Source organism: Balearica regulorum, chromosome 13, assembly GCF_011004875.1.
Source record: "Balearica regulorum gibbericeps isolate bBalReg1 chromosome 13, bBalReg1.pri, whole genome shotgun sequence".
NCBI classification, from domain to species: Eukaryota; Metazoa; Chordata; class Aves; order Gruiformes; family Gruidae; genus Balearica; species Balearica regulorum.
The window spans coordinates 7214455-7237391 of NC_046196.1; the positions used below are offsets into that span (position 1 = coordinate 7214455).

Consider the following 22937-nt stretch of genomic DNA (forward strand, 5'->3'; position numbering starts at 1 on the left):
CCAGCATGTTTCTACAATGCAAATCCAAGACCTTACCTAGAAAACCTACTGCAGGCACAGGACCAGCAGACCCTTGGCAGTTTCAAGCCATCAAACAACAAAGGCCAGTATGTATGCTTCTTTTTGAACCCTTAACATTCTGATAAGGCACAACAATTTTTACTCAGCCATCAGGAAGTTCATCTGCAACATCTGATCATTGTCCAAATTATACTTGCTTTTATTTTATTTTTAATGCAGAAGTAATAAAAGTATCACAAAAATATTTTTCCAGGTAGAAGACGTTACTCCCTTCAAACGCCCTTTGCTTTGAAAACAAAACTGCACATTTTTCCTGGATCAAAAGTAAACTTGATTTTTAGATAAAAAGGAAGATAATGAGAAAAACCTTAAGAGCAAAACCCTAACAGTATACAATACTAATTCTTTTTTTAAAAATGCAATATGTAATCTACATGAAATGCAATTTAAATCCAGTTTTACTACAGAAGAGAGTTGTGAAAAGGTTAAAACACTCAAGAACTTGCAACAAATCATCTTTATAATCCAAAATACTCTCATCCCAACTGCTGCATCTCAGCAAACTGACTAGGTGATTTTTGGGACCCAAGAGAACTACATATAAATGGAAGAGAGACTTGTCTCCTAGACATCACTACATTTATTTCAACTTGGAAGACCTAAACACCAGTGACAGTGAATTAGATCTTATTCAACACTTCCTCAGAAAAGGAGTAAAGCAGATTCAAATGTGCTAAAGCGATGAAGAATTTGGATTTATGCTAGCTCCTTTTCAGGTTGAAATACTAAAACAACATGTGATTTAGGGAAGAATCTTCTGCCACAAAGATTGTCGCTGCCTGTGCTGGTGGTTTAAGGGTATAACATCCAAGAGATCTTTCACATGGAGCAATGGCAGCCATACACAAAACATTACATATTGACAAACTCATACTTTTCAGAGCCCAAAAAGCACCATTCATTCTGTATCAGGATTGCTTGGCCACAATTTCTCTGCTTCAATATGGATACTTAGGATAAAGTCTTAGAGGTGCGTTATTCGAGTTGCTGCAAATGCAAATTTTCAAACAAATAAAGCACCAAGATATTTTTAAGAGACTAAATTTAAAATGAGCAATTCGCATGAAATACTAACACTGCCTTTGTTTCTGTGTGTTTGCAGACAACAACACATACTGATATTTTTCATTGAAAAGTTTGATATTATATGAAAAATACATCCTACTCTCCCTTTGTGTGTAAATTGGACGTGTTTTTCTTGGAGCCATGAACCACAGAAAACGCCAACCAAAACGAAACAAGATGACTAATGCATCAGTTCTGTTTTCCATCTAACCAACTTAAAAATATGCACTCATTACACATTGCAAAGAAGTGTAATATACTGTTCTGGGTAAGGCAAAATTATTAACAATAAGTGCATTGCCATTGTCACTGACAAAACTCAAAAGGGAGCACAACACTACAAAAATACAAAAAAAATCCTTAACTTGATTGGATTGTAAAGATCTGTGACTCATTGCTTCTGTAAAAAATTAAAAATGCATCATTTGCAGCAAATAAAGCTAAATACATAACTAAAGATGCTGTAAGCAAACAAAAATATAAAACAGAGACTACATCAGGCGCATACATTACAAGTGTGTTGTGACTAAGAGCCACAAAGTTGCAGTCAGATCTGGACCTACTCTAGTTGTACTGTCCAAAGACCCCTACCAACTCACTTTAAAATGCAATTACACAAGACATGAACAAAGCTCGGACTTCAGTCCTTTCAGCTCTTAAAACCTGAGAATGATAATTATCTCAGCTGTCCAGAGGCACGGTCTAGCAGCAGATTCAAATCCACATTTCCTATCCTTTACATTGCAGAGGTGCTGCTATCCAATACAAATATTGCAATAACAGCCAAGGGCTCCAGTTGGGAATGAACCCTATTGTGAGATGCAGCATACTAAATACACAGCCAAACTACTTAACACATCCTATGATAAGACCTTGTTTTCATTGTGTAAAGGCAATTCTCACCAACCAGTAAATGTCTGCTCCTAAAATACATGGAGAATATATGGTATGGAAAACACCCTGGAAAACTGTGGTTTTGAACTCAGTTAAATATTCTTAAAGACGCTTTATTAAAATATAGGGGGAGAGAGAACCGAAACTTTAATTTAAATTTAATACTAAACTGCACAGATCATCCCAATTAAGATTTTTTTTTTTTTCAGTTGCTTGGTCATGTAAATACAAACAGGTCCTGTTAGGTGCCTGAAGAGATGAACAGAGGCCAGGGATTAGAGTGAAGGGAAGAGAAGGGTTATCGGAGACAAGAACTGAATTTTCAGTGAAACCCTAGTTTTATGTTTCGTATCTACTCCTTGCATTAGATGTACATCAGCAACCAAAAATCCCTGTCAAAAAGGATTCAGACATGCATCTTGCATTTCAACTAATCCCAAAGGTCTGTTTAAATAATATATACACCTTTTAGAAGAAAAAAAAGGTCTCAGCCTTCATGTTTCATGTTGCCTGTCTTGATCTATTAGAAGACAGGATGATGCTCTTACCAAACCTCAAACAAATTTTTCCTGAATATTTTTTTAAAGTGTATTGTATCAGTCCAACAGACATTATCAAAGTGGCATTTTACCAATACTAAAATCATTTGCAGAAATTAACACAACTAATCATATCTTAGCATCACATTTGCAACTGCAGATTACTCTGAAGTTTTTATTCTGTGTTTCTTCAAGCATAGAATAAATCCATGTTTTCTTTTGATTCTCTTTAAAAATGACAGTGTGGCTTCTTGCAAGTCAGCCAGTTTTCCTAACACAAATTAATTATTGTATTTAAAAAAAATATATATCTGAATTTAGCCTTTAGCTTTATAATTTAATGTTCAAGGAGAATTTATTAACGTTTATTTTTCTGTTTCCATATATTTTTTTCCTTTTTAACAGATAACATATCATGAGGGAAGATAGGCATCTGAATACATAGCAACTCAGCACACAACTTCACATTTTCTAGACAAAAATAACCTTTCCACCTAAAAGTGCATCTACACGGATTATTACCAAGTCAAACAAAAAGTTATATACATTTTAAAAGAAACCTGAGCTAGCAACTGTGTCTCAAAATGAGAACTCATTTTAGTATGACTCATATTCCTAATTTTAGTAAAAAAAAATCTAGATTACTCTATTCAGAATTACATATTTTTATATTCATAAGGGATAAAAAAATACTTTGTTAATCTACAGTTATGTTAATACACTACTTTTATTTTTATTGCAAAATAAACGCTGCCAAAATAAATATTTAACTGAAATATAAAGTAGCAGAAAACGATAAATCTGCCCACAATATAAGTCAACATCAAACCATCTCAGTGAAATCTAATCAGATCTGAGTAGTCAAATTTGACATGACATTTAGGGCATGCTATTTCCCAGTAAGTAATCATTCCTGAATGTTTAGTCACTATGGGATAAATGACCAGGTTTTTTGTTTATTTGTTTAAATAAAGCCAGTCTATTTATAAATACCAGTACTTGAATATGTTAAGGAAATAAATAATGTTTGCATGCATCCTACTGTAGCTTCATCGCTATTCTATAGCGAAGCTGAGGCAAGCTAAAGAGAAGTGGTGGCAGCAAAACTCACAAGTCACACACACAAAAAAAATCATTAAGGATTTACCTAACGTCAGTGGCAAGTACTAAAGGCCACTAATAAAGAGACTCCAGTTTCTAGCTAATCCTCGCACCCTTGAAGGGTTTGTGTTCTGGAAAAGTGCCAGCATAAGACCATTCATAACTGGGCTTATTAAAAAAAAAATCTATCAGATATTCAGTGTCAACTAGGTTTTGAAAGCTGTATGAGGGGCATATATTTCTTTCAACTCATTCCCCAAACTTTGGAGCTTTTTTCCGCTCCTTACTGTTGCTATTTTTAACACACCTTCTTAGACAAGCTTACTCAAATGACCAGAAAAAAAAGCCCAGAGAATTTAAAATTTATCTTTGACTGTCTCTCTTGGGCTTTATTTTTTGTTAAATCAGATATTTAAAAAGAGTTCCAAGTTCAGAGAAACGAGGATGGCAAACTCTCATTCTCTAAAGCTGCTCTTTTCATCAGCAGTAGCTTTAGGCAACGCAACAACTTTTCCCACCAAAGCAAAAATGGAGAAAAAAAAAAAGCCAGAAGTTGTCTAGTTTCTTTTCAAGTATACTTCTCTTCTTCTGTATGCCAACAGTATCAGAGGTTTCTATACTGCTGAGCTGAGCCCTAATTAAACATAACAAAAAAATTAGTTGCATGTTTTGAATCTCCTTTTGGCAAGTACAACAGTGCAATGTTAATAAAAGAAGTAAATTTAATAAAGAGGAATACTTCATCCAAGGCAGAATAATTAAAGACATACTGTGCTGTCAGCTAAAGTGCTAGATCCTCCAAGCTTTAATCCGTAAGTTATTTCATGAGAAATACTCAGTGTTATATAAAGATACTGAAAAAGTACTACAACATAAATTGGACCAAGTTTTCTTAAAACAAACTTGTTTTTATTTGTATCAGTTACACAAACAGTGAAAGATTTTAAAATGTATACTAGATTTTTTACAGATAAATAATAACACAAGATTCTGTCCTAAACAGCTCATAAATTAGGTTACAACAAAAAGATGTCTTAGAGAATCAAACATACACAGCTAGGTCCTGTTCTAAAGAGCTCACAGTCTGTGTCATGGGGGAAAGGAATAGATGGGCAGACTGAAAATTAAAACAGCGCTACTTTATTTCTGGCAGTCACTACCCACCTCTGTCTTTGGACAACATGAACTAAGACAATTTGTTTAGTTAAGCAGCAGAGGAAGATTTTAATACAAGAGTCATTTCAGGATCCTGTGAAAAGAACTGAACATGGGGAAGATTTGGTTCATTGTTCTTTCTAGTGCAAGCAAATACAAACAGCAGATAAGAGACAGCTAGCAAAGGGCAAGATAACAAGACATGGAGGTTTGGGAATTTATACAGTCCTGGGTTACCTCCTTAAGTTCTAGTTTTTCTGGATTAGATGGTATTCGGGATGGGTACCAACCTCCCAAGGTTCAAAACTGGCAAACCTTTTGGGTGTGCTTTAAACTACGAAGGAAAGAGGGAGATGGGAAGCTGTTATGTAACTCAAATGATCCATCATGTGGTTCCGACATACAAAGTAAGGCAGGACATGGAGTTCTGAAACAAAAGATGAAGAATAAGAAGAGTATTAAAAAAAAGTGTCTACACAAAAGCAAGGAGAATGGAAAACAAGCAAGAATTAGAAGTCATTAAATTATAATATAAGGCCATGGGCAAAACAATCAAAGACCTCTTTGCTGCACTTTCAAGAAGGGCATGAAAACATATCAGGCATCTTCTCACACCACAACTAACGTATATTTGTTAAGATGACATTTAAGGTCTACCTGCTAACAGCTGGAACACCAAAACCCACCCAAGAGCTCAATGACAACAACCTTCTAAAGCAAACGACCAATTACAGCTGCATGTTCTATACCAATTTTTTTTTCATCTTCCAAGAAGTTAGACCTTGCCATTTTGGGGAAGGGGATGCTAAATCCAAAAATATACACGCCTACAAAACTTTACATCTGTAAAACAGGAAAAACTGCCAGGTGAACAAGCATACAAACATTTTCTAAAACCTACTGATTTTGTGAAAATATTGTACTCTAAAATCTTGACTCACAATTTGCAACATTACTGTTAATTAGGTACAAAGCATTACTTCTACTGATAGCCAGAATCTAGTGTTGAATAGTTCACTCAAGAACACACAGAAATGAAGCTGTAGAATTTCTGATCCCATATTGTCTGCCTTGTCTATGACAAGTTCCCCAGTTAAATGACCAAATCTTAGTTTGTATGTATAAAGTCTAGTAAGTGATATTTATTCATCAAGTTATGAAGCATATGTATCTAGAATGTAAGGCAGAGATAACTTTTTGTTTTGCAAGAGACAAGTATTTAAAGTATCAGATACAAACAACAGAATAAAAAGTCTAGGTCTCTATTCCTTTGACCACAGATTAGATTCAGAAACAGATACAGTAAGATACCTTCTCACAGATCACAATCTTCATTCACTCAGGATGCCAAAAGAGTGCTGCCAAGTAGGTCATGCACATTTTTATGCACTCTTCATCACTTATGTCAGTAAGGCACAAAATAGTCCAAATCTACCTCCAAAATTAAAAATCCTTCAACAAGATTAAGATTTATACCCCTCAGCAACTGCTCGCAGCTGGATACAAACTCAAATAAGTAAAGCACTTTTCCAAAAAGCTTTTACAGATTTCTAGTTGCCATATTTTCTGCTCTTAATGTATCTTAATTACTCCTTCTGCTAAAGAATTACAATAGCTTTCAGAGGAGTATACTTTTTATCCTGTGACAGAACAATCCAGCTCCCACTTTGGAATATGGACATGGATATAATCTGTAAATTTAGGTCAGTTACTGTAGCCATATGTTGCTCCATATGTAAAATAAGACTAATCACACACTTCTCAAAATCTTAAGTAGAATAGTTAATGTCTGTAACGTACAAATGTATAGAAACGAGAAATGCTGCTCATGCTTGCCAATGGCAGAAGAGGAACGTAACCAGCACATCTCACAGTTCCCGGATCTCCAAATACACAATATAATACTGTTTTCTTCAATGTGGTTTTCTTAGAAGAAGATTAGAGATCCTCCTTGTAAACTTTTAAACGAGCTGTGAAATGCAGCTTTTTGACTAATCATCACAAGAGGAAAATGTCCCACAACTTTTATGAACTTGAGTTTAGATATCAAAAATTAAGGAAACCCAATTACAGAGTATGCTGATAAAGCTGCTTGGATAAAAAATAAATACTGAGGAGGCAACAAATGTATCTTCTACAAAGATAACATAAGCTGGGAAACATGAAAAGTTTCTGAGCAACACTCTTTTTTCTGAACTTCAACTCACAGTGCATGCGAAAGAAATAAATATATCCAAAAACTGAACTGTGACAGTTTTGATAGTAATAAAATCTGTGTGGACAAGGAAAAGTACAATAACAACCAGAAAACCGAACTTCACTAGTTTTTTAGTATAAAAGAGACACTAACTAAGAATAGGAACTTAGAAACAGAGATTAAGGTAACTATACTTAAATGAAGGAGAGGAAACAAAGCATGTTACTACAAAACTATTCAGATTTGAAGACAGATAGTTTGTAGGGAGTTTTCTGAAGCAACCAATAAAGTACTAAACACCACCATGTAGAAGTACAGCAAGAAATAAAAAACCAGCTAGATGTTACAGGAACCAAAAATCTGAGGTTATGTAGCTGAAAATAAGGTTATGAAGATCTCACATATTAAAAAGAAAAAAAATGGAAAAAGGAGAAGAAACAACAACAAAAAAATGAATAAATCCACTTTCCCCTCACAGAAGAAAAATGACAACAGGAAGGCATAAATGTGTGGTCAATAGCAGAACTACGAACTGCATATACCATTAATTAAAAAAACCAAACCCACACAAAAACCCACACCACATCACGGAAGACAAAACTACTTTTGTTTTTGATGGTCTTCCCTTGAGAATTATTAAAAGAATGTGACATTTGATGTTATTTATTTTCCTAAGTCACATACTGTCTTTTAAAAAGGTTTGCATATTGTAGACTTTAGGATACATATAAGATCAATTTCTTTCTCACAGTAGTATTCCTATTCTATAATTCAGGCAAAACTCTGGCCTCACTAATGCTCAAGTCAGTAGCAAGACTACTGTTAATCAGGTCAGGATTTTGATCCTTATCTTCTCAAGTTCTTACCTGCCTCCTTTCACTTCCTTCTTGGTAGGGATTTACTGTTTCAGACTTAAGTTTCAAAACCTTATAAATCCTTGACACAATCAAGCATGAGGAGTTTGAAAGAGACACAAGATACTGAAATCCTTTCTTCTTGTGACCCTACTGCTTAGCATAGGTGTAGTCACTAAGACATTTTCTGCTGGTAAGCTAAAAATATCATGTCCGTTAATGTACATCTTTAGGCTGTAACTAGAGGTGACAGTATCTAGAAAAGTTACTAGATGTCTCAGAAGACACTGTCATTAGAAAACAGTATGCATTTATCAGCCTCTTCTGACCCCATCACCTAACAAGCATTCAAAAAAATATAAAACATACAGCTGAAACTATTCAAACAACTCTTGCAGCACAATTAGCTTTCAAAACATGAAGACACAAGATGATGCAGAAAGTAAGTTCTGTGTTGCAGCAAGATAGAACGAATCATGCAAAAGGTCTTTTCCTCTCTGGACTATGAAATATGCATAAAATAATGAGAACGACTTTTATGAAATTAAATATTTCAAAAGACAGAAAAACAATCAAGTTATATTGCGGCCCATTGAAAAGTCTTTTTAACTCTTAGATAACAGACAAGAAAGTACCACATATGAAGACTCCTGTTCTACAAATATGTTATTCCCCTGTAAAAGGAGTACCAGAAGGTACAACACAGGCATACATCTCAATCCCATCCTTTGTGAAAAGATTTCATTACAACTAGTAATCATTATTGAACTTTTTAGCCCAGACATAATTTCTTACACGTTACAACAAGTTTCACATGCATTGTGAATTTCAGCCAAGGTTGATGAAGTTCAATAACTTGGCTAACCAACCATGTGTACTACTCATTACAGAAGTAATAAATAGATTCATCAAAATGGACATGAAAAAGCAGTATGAACATCTGACCCCATTTTCAGCTTACTCAAAAAGAAAAATAAATTACAGAAGTCCAAGAAGACTTTTTAATATTTACAATATGTAACAAGTAGACAGTTGGAGCTTTACATAAAACAGAGCAATATTAGTACTCCACAACATTAGCCAGAGTTAAAACAGAGCGATGGCACTCATGGAAAACTCAGTCACTATGACCTACCATAAATTGTCAGAATACAGTACTATAAATTAAAGAGAACCCTCCTCTATTGACATCATTCAAAGTTTGAAAATAATAGCTTTTAGTATTTTTTTAATTGTTCAAAATACATCAGTACAAATCCCCAAGTGACAGCTACTAACATCCCACAACAGAATAAGTTAAAACTTCCACCCCAATGGCACGTTCCCCTCCATAAATTGTGCTTTTCTACACCAGTTACCTAGATAACGTACTCTGGCCAAAATACACTTCCTGCAAGATCCAAGCTCTCCTGCATAGAAAAGCACTGTACTCCCATTCCCCAAAAACACTTGTACAACAAAATTCATGCCTGCTGCAAAGTTTTGGACTTCCACAGAGGAAATACCTGAAAAAAATTAACAAAGTTTGTTTTTTAAGGTGTGTTTAAGTAAGAAGCAAACAACAAAACTTCTATATAGACATCAACATTTTTATGACAGGGTTACTCATGTAGTTTAAGACAAACCATGCCAAGTTTGGTCCACAAATTTAAAAATTCAGCCCTTAGTTTTTCAGCATTACTTTTCCCATGAATTCTTTATTAAGCAAGCAGTTTTTCCTCAAGAGAACGAATAAGTCTGTTAAAGCCAGAGTAACAACATGAAACTAAAATACATTGCTGCATATAGTATACTAAACTGCATTAGGCTGAAGGATGATTATTTTTTCCCCTCACCCTTCCCACCCAACCACATTTTAAAAGGGCTTAAAACTAAACTTTCATTGCCACTGTTTTGCTGGCAAAGGATGGCAAGAAAACAGTCCTTAAAGAACACAACTGTGCTGGCAGAAGACCCTGCTGTAAAAGTTACATCTACCAAATGATCTTTTTATTGGGTAACTTATTTTTCTCATGAGAGGTTATTGTATTCTACCAGGGCAAAGTGTACACACACTGGCTGCACCCAGGCCAGCTGTGCTTTTCTGTTAATATACTGTGCTGCTTATAATAGTGAAATATGTGATACATGGAGCCTAGAATTCACAAAAAAATTTAAAATATACATCAAGGAACAACTCGTTCATGCTTTTAAACGCCCAATAAATACAGAAGTATCCCATGAAAATCTCAGGGACAGCTAGGACTTGGCCAAGAAAAATAACACATATTTATATATTGCTGATCTTTCTGTCTGCCTCACAATAAGTTTTGAACCTGAACTTCCATAAATAATATCCACTTCAGTTCTCCACATGTGAAACACTTCCAGCATGAAAACAGACAACCAGGCAAAGGATGTAATAGGTCGTTCACCACAAGTTATGCTGGTTTAGCAAGAACATAATGCATCTCCTTTGCAAAACCCCAGTATTTCCCTTCTCTCTGCACCGAGCTGCAACAGAATTATGTACAATAATTCTTCGTAATAAAAACTTACTAATCCACAGGAATTCATGCATTTATGAAAACTAATTTTGATACAGACAAAGCCTTTTCACTAAATTAGGCAAAAAGATCTAGAGAGTAGGAAAAGAACATTCAAGAAGCATTGTCACAAGCTTGCTCCCCCATGTCACATCCCTTTTTTCTGCTCTCATAAGAAAAAGGGATGCAAATAATAGACAATTACCGGAAAGCAAACACCTTGCTTTTTATTCATCACAATAAAACACACAAAAAAAGTTTACACATAGAAATCTTTGAGAAAAGTTAACATATGAATAGAGTTGGAAAAAATAACAAAACAGACCAAAATCAGACATATGTATTTTCTCCTAAAGATTATTTTTATCTAAAACAAACTATCCAACAGAAACAGGATGATTTTTTTCCCCAAGGATGACAAAATTCAGGGGTTACAGCAAAAAAAAATTCCAAAACCCACACAAGAAATCATAAAATGAATCTGAAACAGACTATCTTGAGCAGATCCTTTGTATAAGTCCTGTCAGTTGTATAACCTTTAAATACTATTTCATCCGGAAACAGATGAGAGAAATTAGAAAATAAACTTTGTGTTTTCAATGAAAAAAATGTGCATATTTTTCAAGGAAAATTTGCAATCTAGCTCAAAAATAGAGCTGAACAATTTCTTACTGACAGATTCAGACAAACATCTGTGAGCTTAGACCACCAAATTCCATGCAATACAGTGAAAGACAATGAACATATTTAAGACAGTCAGACTAATACTATTAAAACGAGAGTCCTCAATGGTATTTGTAAGGGTCTGTTTTATTCCTCCCATATGATCTGAGTTTGACTTAAATGAGACCATTCACTGGTCTAATTAGGATTCAGCAAATGTTACCTTCTTTGTGAAGGCTGATAAAGCCAGCCTCAGTAAAAACGCTATGTCGCCCACAAATAATGTCAGTAACTTCTACAACTAGACTGGTTCCCCATATTCACAAAATTTGCTTCTCTGTGGGTACAGAGCAGTCAATTTTTTATTTCTTAAGAAGGTGTTCTTTTTCATCATACTTTTCCTATCTCTCCATTGCCAATAGATTTAGGGCATAGTGGTGAAAGTTAGCCAGCATCTGAGATCTTAAACAACCTTCATCAGACATTTAGATAAACTTTAAAACTTTAATTTTTCTCCTCTTAGTAGTAGTAAATTAAATATCCATTACTCAACTAGTTATTACTCAATCAGCATAAGAAATGCAACAAAGATTAACCATACTGCCTCTATCAAGGCTCTGAAGGTAGCTTCTGCTTTTTAACTACAAGAAAAATTCAGAACAATACTAATATAGGAAGTGCTCAAACACTACTACACAACAACAGAAACAATAGCTCAGAAACCAGGAATTCTGAAGCTACGCAGTATGTCACTCCGCAGTGAAACAAACTTTCATTAGCTTCTGCCAGTATGAAGTACAAAAGCACACAATTAAAGCACAGCAGTCTGGCCATGTGTATTGTACTGTTTATGAAAAGGTTTACTTATTTTTTATACCCCTTTGATAAACAGAAAAAAGTAAAAAGCTACTGAAAATAACTTTTTTTTAATACAATAAAATGATGACAAAAAATCAAATATCTTGATATCTTTCTGAATTAATGCAAGCACTGTATGCTTACTGAAAAGAGAGATTCCTAGCTTTCCAAAAGTTCTATTTCCACTCTGACAGTATCAGATCTTAAACTGTTAATTCCAGGACCAGTAGCATCTATCCCACATCCCAGACCACTAAAAATTTATTTAATTTTTTTTCCAGTAAGGGAGACAGAAAAGTTTCTAGTATTTTGGGAACAGAATAATTTAAGAGGGGTAGCCATTCTACGTTGCTCACAGATGTAAAGTATTCAAATAATGTCCCATATGAGACAGATTTCTGAATTAGGTGCAAATGATACAGTGAAAGGCACATGACAAACTGGAGAGCTACATAATTTGTATTTATCACAAAAGCATCACCATGTGTGAACAAAATCTAATCATCTACATGTTACCATGATGATAAGTAAATTATCAAGTCACCCGTTGTCAAAATGTTACCTTCTACAGTTTCACAATGTTCAGGTATGTTTGTGTATATATACAAACCCTCACTACAATTAACTATGACATTTGATACAGGGAATACAGCTCATTAAATATACAATACCTTTCTAAAGCTGCATAGGCTCTATTCTGATAGTTGAGCTCAAAACACAGTTTTAGCTCTAAGTCTCTTCCCCGATTTCATATACCTGCTCCTCAAGTACTGGCTGATTTGCATCCCCTTAAAAAATGTAGCCATGGGTGTAGCATAAATCAATTTAAAAAGAAAGAATGAAAGAATATAGCTACTAACTGTATTTCAGTAGTTAAGAGAAAAAAATGCAAGTTGCTTTGTATTTCCTTTGTTTTACTAAAATGTTTTTACAAACATGTCATCTTCTGCCAAAATTTTCTAATTTTTAGCCGTAACAATCAGACTTTGAGAGTTTAAAAACCTAAGTGATACGCTACAATCTAATTTGCACAAGTCTTGCAATAACCATTTTTTATTATTAACTATGTCAAGCTAGCTTTCCACACTTAAAACATAATATACCAATAGAGTCATCAGGAGCATAAAAAAAAGCTGTGAGAAAGAAATAAAACAAAACCTTCTCTTTATTATTTACAAACTCAAGGGCCAGTTATTCAAAGCAACTTCTTAAATCATAAAGAAAATGTTTAATTGCAATAAATTATAAGCATGTTTCCCAACCTTTTGATTCAGTATGACAAAAGTTGCTAATACTGAAGTTTTGTATAATAAATAAAAGAAATACAGTAACTTTCACACGAAAAGTATATGCAGACTGAAAGCTCACTGGAGCACTGACTTGCCTTTTAAGTACTGATTAGTACTATGTAATATACATTTGTCCTGGCTAGGGCCTCTTCATTGCAGAGCAAGAAAAGTGCCAGGAGTAAAAAAAAAAAAAAAAAAAAGAAGAAAAGGAAAAAAAAAGAGAATGCCATGTAACAAACATTAACTAACAATTATTTTGAAGAAGTAATCCTAAACATTTCCACAATTATAAAGTTACACGTTTTACTCTGGTAAAACATAATCAAGAAAAGCAATATATCAAGCCACATGACTGAAGCTTCTGGACTTTCTTCGGTATTTGAAAAAAAATTAAGCTGTTCAAAGCCAAAAGTGGTTTTCATTTTCTGGTGCTAATTTGTGCTTGTTCCAGGCCTTCCTTACAAAAGCAATTAACAGATTTCTTTTGACCTTCATATAGCAGAAAAATTAGAATTGCAGTTTAAGCAATGGTTTAGTTGTGATGTCAATGTTGGTTTGTGATAAAAATCCTGGAAAAAAATTAAGAAAAACCCTACATTGTGGGATCTGCCTTACTGCACAGAACATACACGTTCTGCCCTTCCATAATATACTGCAATCCTACTTACATTTTGCTACTCATGCATACTCTAGCAGTCACAATAGGTTAGATGCAACTGCACCTGATACAGAAAACAGAACATGTAGTTTCAAGGTCGTATAGCTGTATGAATCTTAAAAACAGATAGCGATATTTATACAAGTCATAGAAAATCACATTAGCTACACAAGTGTCTCCCTGATGTTTAAAAAAGAATATTACTTGGTTTTAAGAAATGTGTTTGATTTGAGGACATTGCTTACACATACAGTTGAAAATACTGTATCTTTTTATAAAATTAAACCTAGATGAACAGCTGACAGGTTTTTTAGAATTTCAAATTCTATCCCTAACAATTAAGAACACAAACAACAAAATTGCAGGAGCATTTACCAAAAACAGGAAAAAGCACCAGGTCTCTTTTGTTTAGTATTTTCAAAGAGCAACACAGCCCTCTAGTGGAAAAATTAGAAATTATGACTCTAGCCATAAAAGTAGCATGCTAGGGAAGTATTTTCTCTGTAACCTAACTGATGTTGAGACCTTTAAAACAAACATAAAAACCAAACACATACACAAAAAAAAAAATCGCACACTATCTTTAATAATTCCTCACAGCGGAATAAGCCTTACTGACTTCAAGAGAACAAACTGACAATTTACACTACTTATGTTTAAATGTATGTAGAACAGTAAGTTTTAAAACCAGAAGGACTGACACAAGACTAAACTGTTCAATAAGTTAGTCTTACTTTTTTACTACACCACCTTTACCGTGACCAAAAGTTACCTCAACTTCTAATGCGATACTCAGGCTGAACTTTTGATTTAGCTTAAAAAAGTAGATGAGAAAGAAAATCCGAAGAATATTTGGACTGCACTGTCAGAAGAATATGATTCCAAAATTTAAAAAAAAAGAAAACATTTTACTAAGAACTCTTGATCTGCTATGATCTCTTTATACTGTAAGAACAGAATAATTCATTAACCTTTTCTAAGTTGCTAATGAAAACTAATGAAGTGTTTATAAATCTAATTTTTTAGTACCTTTTTTTTTTCCTCCACACTTTTTGCAGCAATTTTAAGGATTAAGTTAAGAAAGTGGGTATGTAATCTAGGAAATTCTTAGTCAATATTCCTGATCAGTAATGAAAAGAAGAACCACAAAGCAGATAGTCTCCCCATTTCACAGACACATTAAGAGAAGTTAATGGCAATGAAGTAATATTTGAGAAACTCATACTAGAGATACCACTAAAACTTTACCACTGCTGAAGTTATCCAAAATATTCTCTCAGTAATTAGATAAGCACCTCTGTTTTTCAGATTAGGAGATTTTTCAAGTATAAGGGGGGGAAAAAAAAAAATGTTCCTGGCAAGCTACGTTGGATTCCCTGTATTAGATTCACAAATAAAGTCAATTAACGTATTGCTCCATCTTTGTTGATCTGTTTTTAACTTTGCTATCTTAAAGTGGTGTATATGGATGAATTTAAAAAAAAAAAAAAAATGCTATGTTTATCCATCTTTCATGAGATTCTCAGCATTTTCCAAACTTTATCTTGAGTATCCAGCAATGCAATAGTTGAAAACGCATTTTTCTGCATTTTGATAGTCTGCAGCCTACTAACTTACACCTTGATCTTTGTTCTACACATCCTGAAATGAAAAATTTCTCAGATAGACAGATACCATAAAGATAGTTTCAAATATACCATTAAAACAGTGAAATGACTGAGTGGGGTTTTTTCTTACATTATTAAGTACAAATGCTAAACAAAATCCATTCTTTTTCAATCACTTTCTACTTAATGGACAGCAATATTTCCTTTGAAATATTTACACTTAATTCTTAAAGAAAGCATGTCAGCATTCTGAAGACACAGTAATTGTTTAGTCCTCAAAACACTTAGGGAGAGAAATATTAGCTCTAAAATACACAGAGAGTTTAAAATAACCATCTACAACACAAAGTGAAGCACAGCACTGAATTCCTAAAATAACTGGGGGATAAGCTCCAAAACTGGTAAGACTGTGCTTGAGCTACCTAATTAGTATTTCCACATGGAGTCCCAAAGTATTGTGTTGATATACCAAAGCTCACAGGATCTCTGCAGCATAGTCCATTACATGACAAGGACACGTTCAAAGCAATTTGCCAAGAGTCACAAAGCATGGCTAAGAGTTAAGCTAAGACTGATACATTTTAAAGACTCAGACAACAGAGTTTCAAGAAAACTTTGAATTCATCCAATTAATTTGGACATAATTGGCAAAGAACACTATTAGCCAACCCCAAAGGGGGAGCATTCCCTTCACACAACACCAAGGAGTTTGAATCTTGTTTTTCTCCATCAAACAGGTCAATCAGAAGTCATTACCAGTATAAGCCCAGCTCAGATTATATCCTCTCTCAGAAGCCCTTAGAGATAGGGAAAAAAGAACATAGATTACATAAGAATTGTAAACCCTAGAACTACTTTCTCCTGTTTTAATATCTGTGGCTCCTCCACAAATTTAAGCCACAGAAAAAGACATATCCCGTGCAGGTTGCTGAGTGAAACTTCAAACAGCCTAGCAAATTAAGTTGGAGAAGAAATCCTATCCTCTAAGAAGAAAGGCAAAGCCCCTAAGCACCAAAGCTTCATTATAAAATGAAACAAAGGCAGCTAATTAGAATCTCTCAAGTAGTCACCCACTATAGAAGTATGTAACAGATACCTAAACAAGCTGAGTGTCTAAAAGGATTTATGAACCTGCTAGAAAATACAACTAACAGGGATTTCAAAATGTCTTCCCTATCCCCCCCCCCCCCCAAGGAGCATCGAATATGACATTCTGACACAAGTTCATCATCAAGTTGACTTGAAAATACTTTCAGAGATAAAGATTCCACAGCCTCCTTGGAAAATCTTTACCTGAGTTTTACTTGCTGCTATTCGAAAGTTTTTCTGAATACTTTATGTGAACTCCCCTGCAGCCATAAGCTCCAGATTCTCCATGCTTTTTTTTTTTTTTAAAGCAGTACACAAACCTGAACGAAGTTTTCTAACTAGGTTTTATATGGATATAATGCAAATCAAGTTTCAATACCAAAAATACAGACATTTAAACAACAACTGATCATGTGAAGGTAGCCTGTAAGATAAAGATTGCCATATTTTACCTTATGTGTAATGTTAACCTACCTATTCCTGAATTTGCTCCCGTGATTATAACCACTTTTCCACTCAAGTCACGACCCTGGAGTATTTCCATTGCAGTACTGTTTCCATCATATTTTTGTCTAGTAGTAGGTTTTACTGGATTATCTTCAACTGTAAAGGCCAGTCTTGGGTCAAGGTAGGTAGTCCTTTTGTTTATGTGGCTGCAAAAGAACAGAAAAACTCAACTGCTTTGACCCCTCTGTACTGTCCCTTTAGATTGTAAATGTATTTCAATCACTGTTGTGTACAGTTCCTGTGGATTATTTAAATTCCAAAAAAACAAATTTTTTTTTCAGTTTTGTTAATATGATCCCCATTACTTTATCAACTCTTTTTCCGATTGTGACAGCATCCATTAATAATTGTATTCACATACTTCACAACATCATTCTGAACTTCACGTGAACCCCTGACACAGAAAGCAGAATTTTGTCAAGGGCAAAATCACATTATATTAGGGAAGATCATGTTCTCTTAGGAGCTCTATAAAAGGAGCCTACACTACTCCCTTGAAACAATACACCAATGAGAAGTATACCTCAGTACTTTTTCTCAAACAACTGAAAAACAAATAGTTTCACATCTGCTCAGCAAATGGCAGAGTTTGGATCAGGCTCACCTTTCTAAAATGGAGTTTTAATTTTCTTCAGACAATTATCAAAAAGCAACAAGTTTCCTCAACTCTTAATTACAGGACAGAAAGGCTACACTTAGTATTTTGGCCTGTGAATATCTTAAATTTACTGGGCAGAACGAAGAATAACTACTCTATTTTGACCCTGCCATTGAAGATATACAAAAGATAGTGTCCCAGAAATCTCTTTCAGCTTCTATGAACTTCCTCCTCCCTTACTTCTCTAAAAATCTTTGCTAGCTCAACCCCCCTCCTTTCTTTCTGTGCTCTAGATTGCAGAGAGTCAGAGCTGCAGCAATTTTGTCTTCATCTTGTATGTTTAAAGCGCTACTGCAGTGTTAACAATCAGCCATGAAGTTCTAGATACATTTTTAAAGTTATACATACAGACTTCATAAATAAAGGTATACAAACAAAATAAGCTTAAATAAACATTGCCTGAGGGTCAGCTCACATTTGGAGAGATGTCTATGCAAGTCACTTCAACCTGCCACCCAAGCTAGTATTTCTGTGCACACGGAAGAATTCAGAAAACCACAAATGGGTGTTCAGATATCTGTAATATCTACATATGGATTCTGAAGTTGTACTTATCAATTTTTTGTCTTTCCAGCTGATATTGTCACAGTATCATAACTTAAAAAGGCTACCCAACATGAAACACAGTTGTCCTACTTGTCCATATTCTACATTTTGACATACTTACTCTACAAAATAGACTTGTCCATTTTCATCAGTCTCCTGCTCCCATCCATATGGCAGACCTAGGAAACACATAAAATGTTACCTGCTTGCAGACATTAGAGTACACTCAAATTTGAACTTAAGTGATTTCTCAGACAGATGCGGCAAATTTCAGCATTATTTCTGTGGGCAAGGCAGCTACCTGCTGCACTTGAATATTGGAACTTGAAGGAAGGATTGCTTCCCTAATCACACGCAATTACTCTCTAATAAAAATACAATATACAGGAGATCTGGTACAACTATAATGGGTAGCATATTAAATATATTCTAAAAATTCTTTACAAAGATTATTTCATGTTGTAGCACAAACCGACAAAATGCAACCATGCTTCCAAGTACATACACATGTCTATACTGCACACAGTTTACTATCTATCCCTGATAAATTAAATAGCAAAAACATTGAACTAAATGTAGAAAAAGTTACATGTAACACATATCAAAATTTGGAAGATTACAACCTTCAAGTGGGTATGGGATAAGTTAAATTGAAGTTGAAAGGACAGATAAAAGAACAAAAATGACAAATCTTTAAAAAATAAATTCTTAGATATAAAAGACCCTACAGAAGTACTGAACAGATAGCATTCCCAGTATTTCAAATCCTGCTGAAAAGTATTCAATTATAATTTAACTGGCTCAAAATCTACTGAAAACATTCCAGTCAGTTACAGCCACATTACCAATGCCAAAAGAAATACGGTTTGCCAACAGTATAGTGCCCCTAGATATGCCATATAGCAGCTTCTGGGAAGATCTAATTTAAGGCACTGATCCAAGGTCCTTAAGATGTCATATACCTTTGGAAGTGTCCTGCAACATTGTTCTGGCACAAACATTCAATTGGGTTAGGGAAAACAAGTAAAATGAAAACTAATGGGACTTCCTTCTGTGCCAGGGATATTCTATGATCAAATATATTCTCTGAAGAATATACCCCAACTATAAATATTATCTGATTGACACTGGGATATCAGAACCCAATCAGATAATTCCAGCCTTTGACTATACACTTTACAAGCCACAGTAAAAAAAAATCCCTTTATCCTGAAATTAGTACATTGGCTTTATGGAGCAATACAAGAAAGCTATAAAACTGCAAAGTGGTCACTCTACACAGACACAATCACATAAGTAAAACCCCACCAAAATCAGCTGTATTTTGCAAGCTCAGTTTGCCTAGGTGATTAGCATCAACTAGAAGGTCAAAATGAGATCCAGTTCTTGCACAAATGCCAATTGATATTTGTAACAATTTCAGTTCGTTACAAAAGCTTCACACAAACCTCCTGCAACACGTTTCCTCTTCCCCGACTTAGGGTGTTCCCACTGTGTTTTTTCTTCCAGGTGGCTATAGGAAAAGAAGTTTAAGAATTTTAAAGATTTCCTAATATTTTTTCTGATGAATTTTTTTCATACAGTAAATACAGCTTAACTAATTTTTTTTTTAATATAGTTAAGAAAATGGCTTGTCTTCCACAAAAAAAGAAATGTGTCAATCCCTTGTTTAAGAAAGGTCAAAACTGCTATTAGAAGTTACCAGGCTTCCATATCGCCACAGTTCTGAAGGAAAAGTAACTAACCAGAGAGCACAGGAATCTATACAAATTCAAATAAGTGTTTGACTTCCAATCTAAGTTTTGTTGCTTACAATGAGAAGAAAGAAAACCAAAAGTCATTAAAGAATAACATTAACAGACTCAGAAAATGTCTCAAAAAGATGGTGATCCTTGGCAGGAAAAAGAAAGAAAGAAGCAAGAATTTATCAGAAACTAGTAGAAATAATATTATAAAGTTTTCAAATTGCAAAGCACCTTTCTAAAAATCTTGTCTAATAACATTGTTGCAAGTTGCAAGGTAAATACATCTTGATTTCTGTGTGAGCAATTGCATCTTTGCACAGATAAGTTTATCCAAAGGCCTGGACTAGCAGACTATTTATTTAATATGGGTGACAATGGTATCACATCTCTTCTTCTAATTCAGGTATTTTATTCACTTAATCACTAACAGAATTTATATACTCTACCATAAGGTTTTCTGCACTACAGGCTAATAAGCAAAATGACGTGCATATAAACAAGGTCTTAATACACCCAAACTTGGATATTAAAATCTTGTCTTTCATTAAATATTTTAAAATAATAACCAAGTTTTTATATGAAAAGTCAGGCAGGGATTACTTGAAAGAGTATCCAAATTGATAGCTTCCCAAGTATGAAATAAAGACTGACAACATTATTAAATAACATACACAAATAATCACTAAACTACAGATCTAGTACCAACAGCAACTTACACACAATATAAGCAACTTTTCCTTCTTATAATAATCACGCAGTTAGCCCACAGTGACAGCACTACAGGAACCACAGCTGTACGTCAGTACATTTGTGTGAACCACAGTAGCACTTGAACTTCAGGACATCCATACACTAAACACAGAAGATCCTGAGTTCCTCCTGTCTGATGTGAGATACATAACCAAATTACCATAGCCTGACAAACAAACGCATGTCCATCGAGCTTCGGTAACTGACTAAGTGCATACCTAACTCATCACAAAGACCTTTAAAAATCTTAAGCCAAAGTAAACTTATTCCAGCTAAGTTTAAAGTTCATATTGTTGATGAGGTTTAAGAACAAGTTTCCAGAATATGCAGAGGTATCACAGATTGAGTTCATATTAAAGGTAGCAGCAGTGAAACACCTCTTCATGTCAAATATTTTTTAGACACAGTGGGCAAGATTTTCAGCCAGTAAAGATATATTAATGTCATGTCGTTAAACTGAATCAGTTGTTTCACAACAGTTAAAACCCAGATCTATTGAATCAGTTTTGTAACAATTACATTCAGTAATCTCTTATGTTTTGCAGGTTTGCTACTTTCACCAAGTGGTTCCTTCCTGAAAGAGCTTTTGAAGTCAAAGGAAATAGTCAAAGGTCACTGAAGCTTGACCTAAGAATAACAAACAACTACAGAGAATTTGCAGTGTTTACAAACCAAGTGCTGATAAACCAAAACATTCTGTCTGGTGTTTATAAAGCAGAACTTGGGAAAAAAAAATGCCAACTCACCACAGGTGAGAATGTACTGTACTTTCCCCCCCTTTTTTGTGGAAGGGAGTAAACCTTGCAGCTTTAAACAGACTGAAACAGATTCCAAGATCAGCACAGCTACAGAAACCACAAGAGAGGAGAAAACATATATATTGCACTAAGATAGTTAGCCCTGTATCTCATCCCCTTTTGTAACCAGTGAGGATACAATCTTTTTCACAGAGGCACAAGCAGATGGTGCTAAATGCAAATTTTTCTCTCTTGTCAAAGCTGTGGTATACTGAAGAGCTGAGGGAGAGCATGTATAGCTTTTAATTTGCATCATACCTGTTTCTTCTCTATTCCTACGAGAAGAAAAACTAAGAAAACTACAATATTGTGTAAGGCTCAACTGCCTATATGTATAAGTGTACTGCAACAGCAACAGCTGTGTGACAGCTCGCTCCTGCACCCAGGAGTGTCTACAGCCGCTCCAGCATCACTCCCACACGAGGCTGGAGGCTGTGGCTCTGCCCGGCGGCAGCCAGCACCGCACCGACCTACCTGCCCGCTCGCCCCCGGCCGCCCGCGGGGCTCAGCACAGGGAACCTGCCGCCGGGAGAGCCCAGCCCGCACCCAGCGCTCCCAGGAGCCAGGCGGACTCCGCACACGGAAGCGGAGTCACACGGAGACCGGTCCGGCCACCAAGTCCGGCTCCGGCTCGAGCCCCAGCCACCCGACGGCGGCAGCTCGCCCCTGTGGTAAAGGGCGGGAAGTGGCTCCCCCCGCGTCCCCGCACTGAGGGGGCAGCGCTGGCGGCTCCACGGACGCTGCCCCAGGGCGAAGGGGCGGGTGGCCAGAGAGCTCCAGGCGTGCTCGCCCCCCTCCCTTACTTCGCGTAGTAAACCCAGCCGTCCTTGGTGGTGCGCTCCTCCCAGCCCGGCGGCAGCTCCTCCTCGCTGTCCGTGTCCTCCAGCCCCGCGTACTTCAGCGCCGCCATTGGGACGGGCACCCCGCACAGCCCCGCACTGCCGCCGTCGCCACCAGCCAGTGGACGCGCAGCACACCGCCCCTTCCGGCCGGGCTGGCCAATGGTGCTGCGCGGCGGCCCAGAGGCACCATGGGAAGTGTAGTCCGGCGGGGCGGGAGGCGCTCTCCTCAGCCCGGAGGGTTTGCCCTTGGTCTTGAGGGTTTTTCGTGTGTCACTGGGCTTTTAACCCCCAAAGGGGCCCCGGATTGAGTTGAAACCTTCATGGATGGCACCAGAATCTCAGATTTTGGGGGCAATAAGTGTTCCCAGGCTTCTGTTTCCAGAGATGGACATTAATACCACGAGGCCCTGGAAAGTGATGAAAAAATGAACTGTTCTTTAAGCTTTTTGCCATTAGTTGTCACTTCCTGATCTCTGGGATAAGATTCTTTGTTGTAGCCGCATTAGTCAGAGCTCCT

At 35.9% G+C, this 22937-nt stretch overlaps 1 protein-coding gene across 3 annotated transcripts in view; it reads right to left on the reverse strand.

The window, feature by feature from the left end:
- WWOX (WW domain containing oxidoreductase) overlaps nucleotides 1-22557 on the reverse strand; it is a 526965-nt gene extending 504408 nt beyond the window's left edge. For all 3 annotated transcript variants that reach the window (XR_012837658.1, XM_075766035.1, XM_075766036.1), the window contains exons 1-4: nucleotides 22382-22557; nucleotides 19735-19799; nucleotides 18408-18465; nucleotides 17050-17228 (exon numbers count right to left, since the gene is read on the reverse strand). Coding sequence is in view for 2 of the 3 variants with exons in the window: in XM_075766035.1 (XP_075622150.1) it covers nucleotides 17050-17228; nucleotides 18408-18465; nucleotides 19735-19799; nucleotides 22382-22488 (409 nt within the window). In the remaining variant the exon portion in view is untranslated. The remainder of the gene's footprint in view (nucleotides 1-17049; nucleotides 17229-18407; nucleotides 18466-19734; nucleotides 19800-22381) is intronic.
- Between the last annotated feature and the right edge of the window lie 380 nt (nucleotides 22558-22937).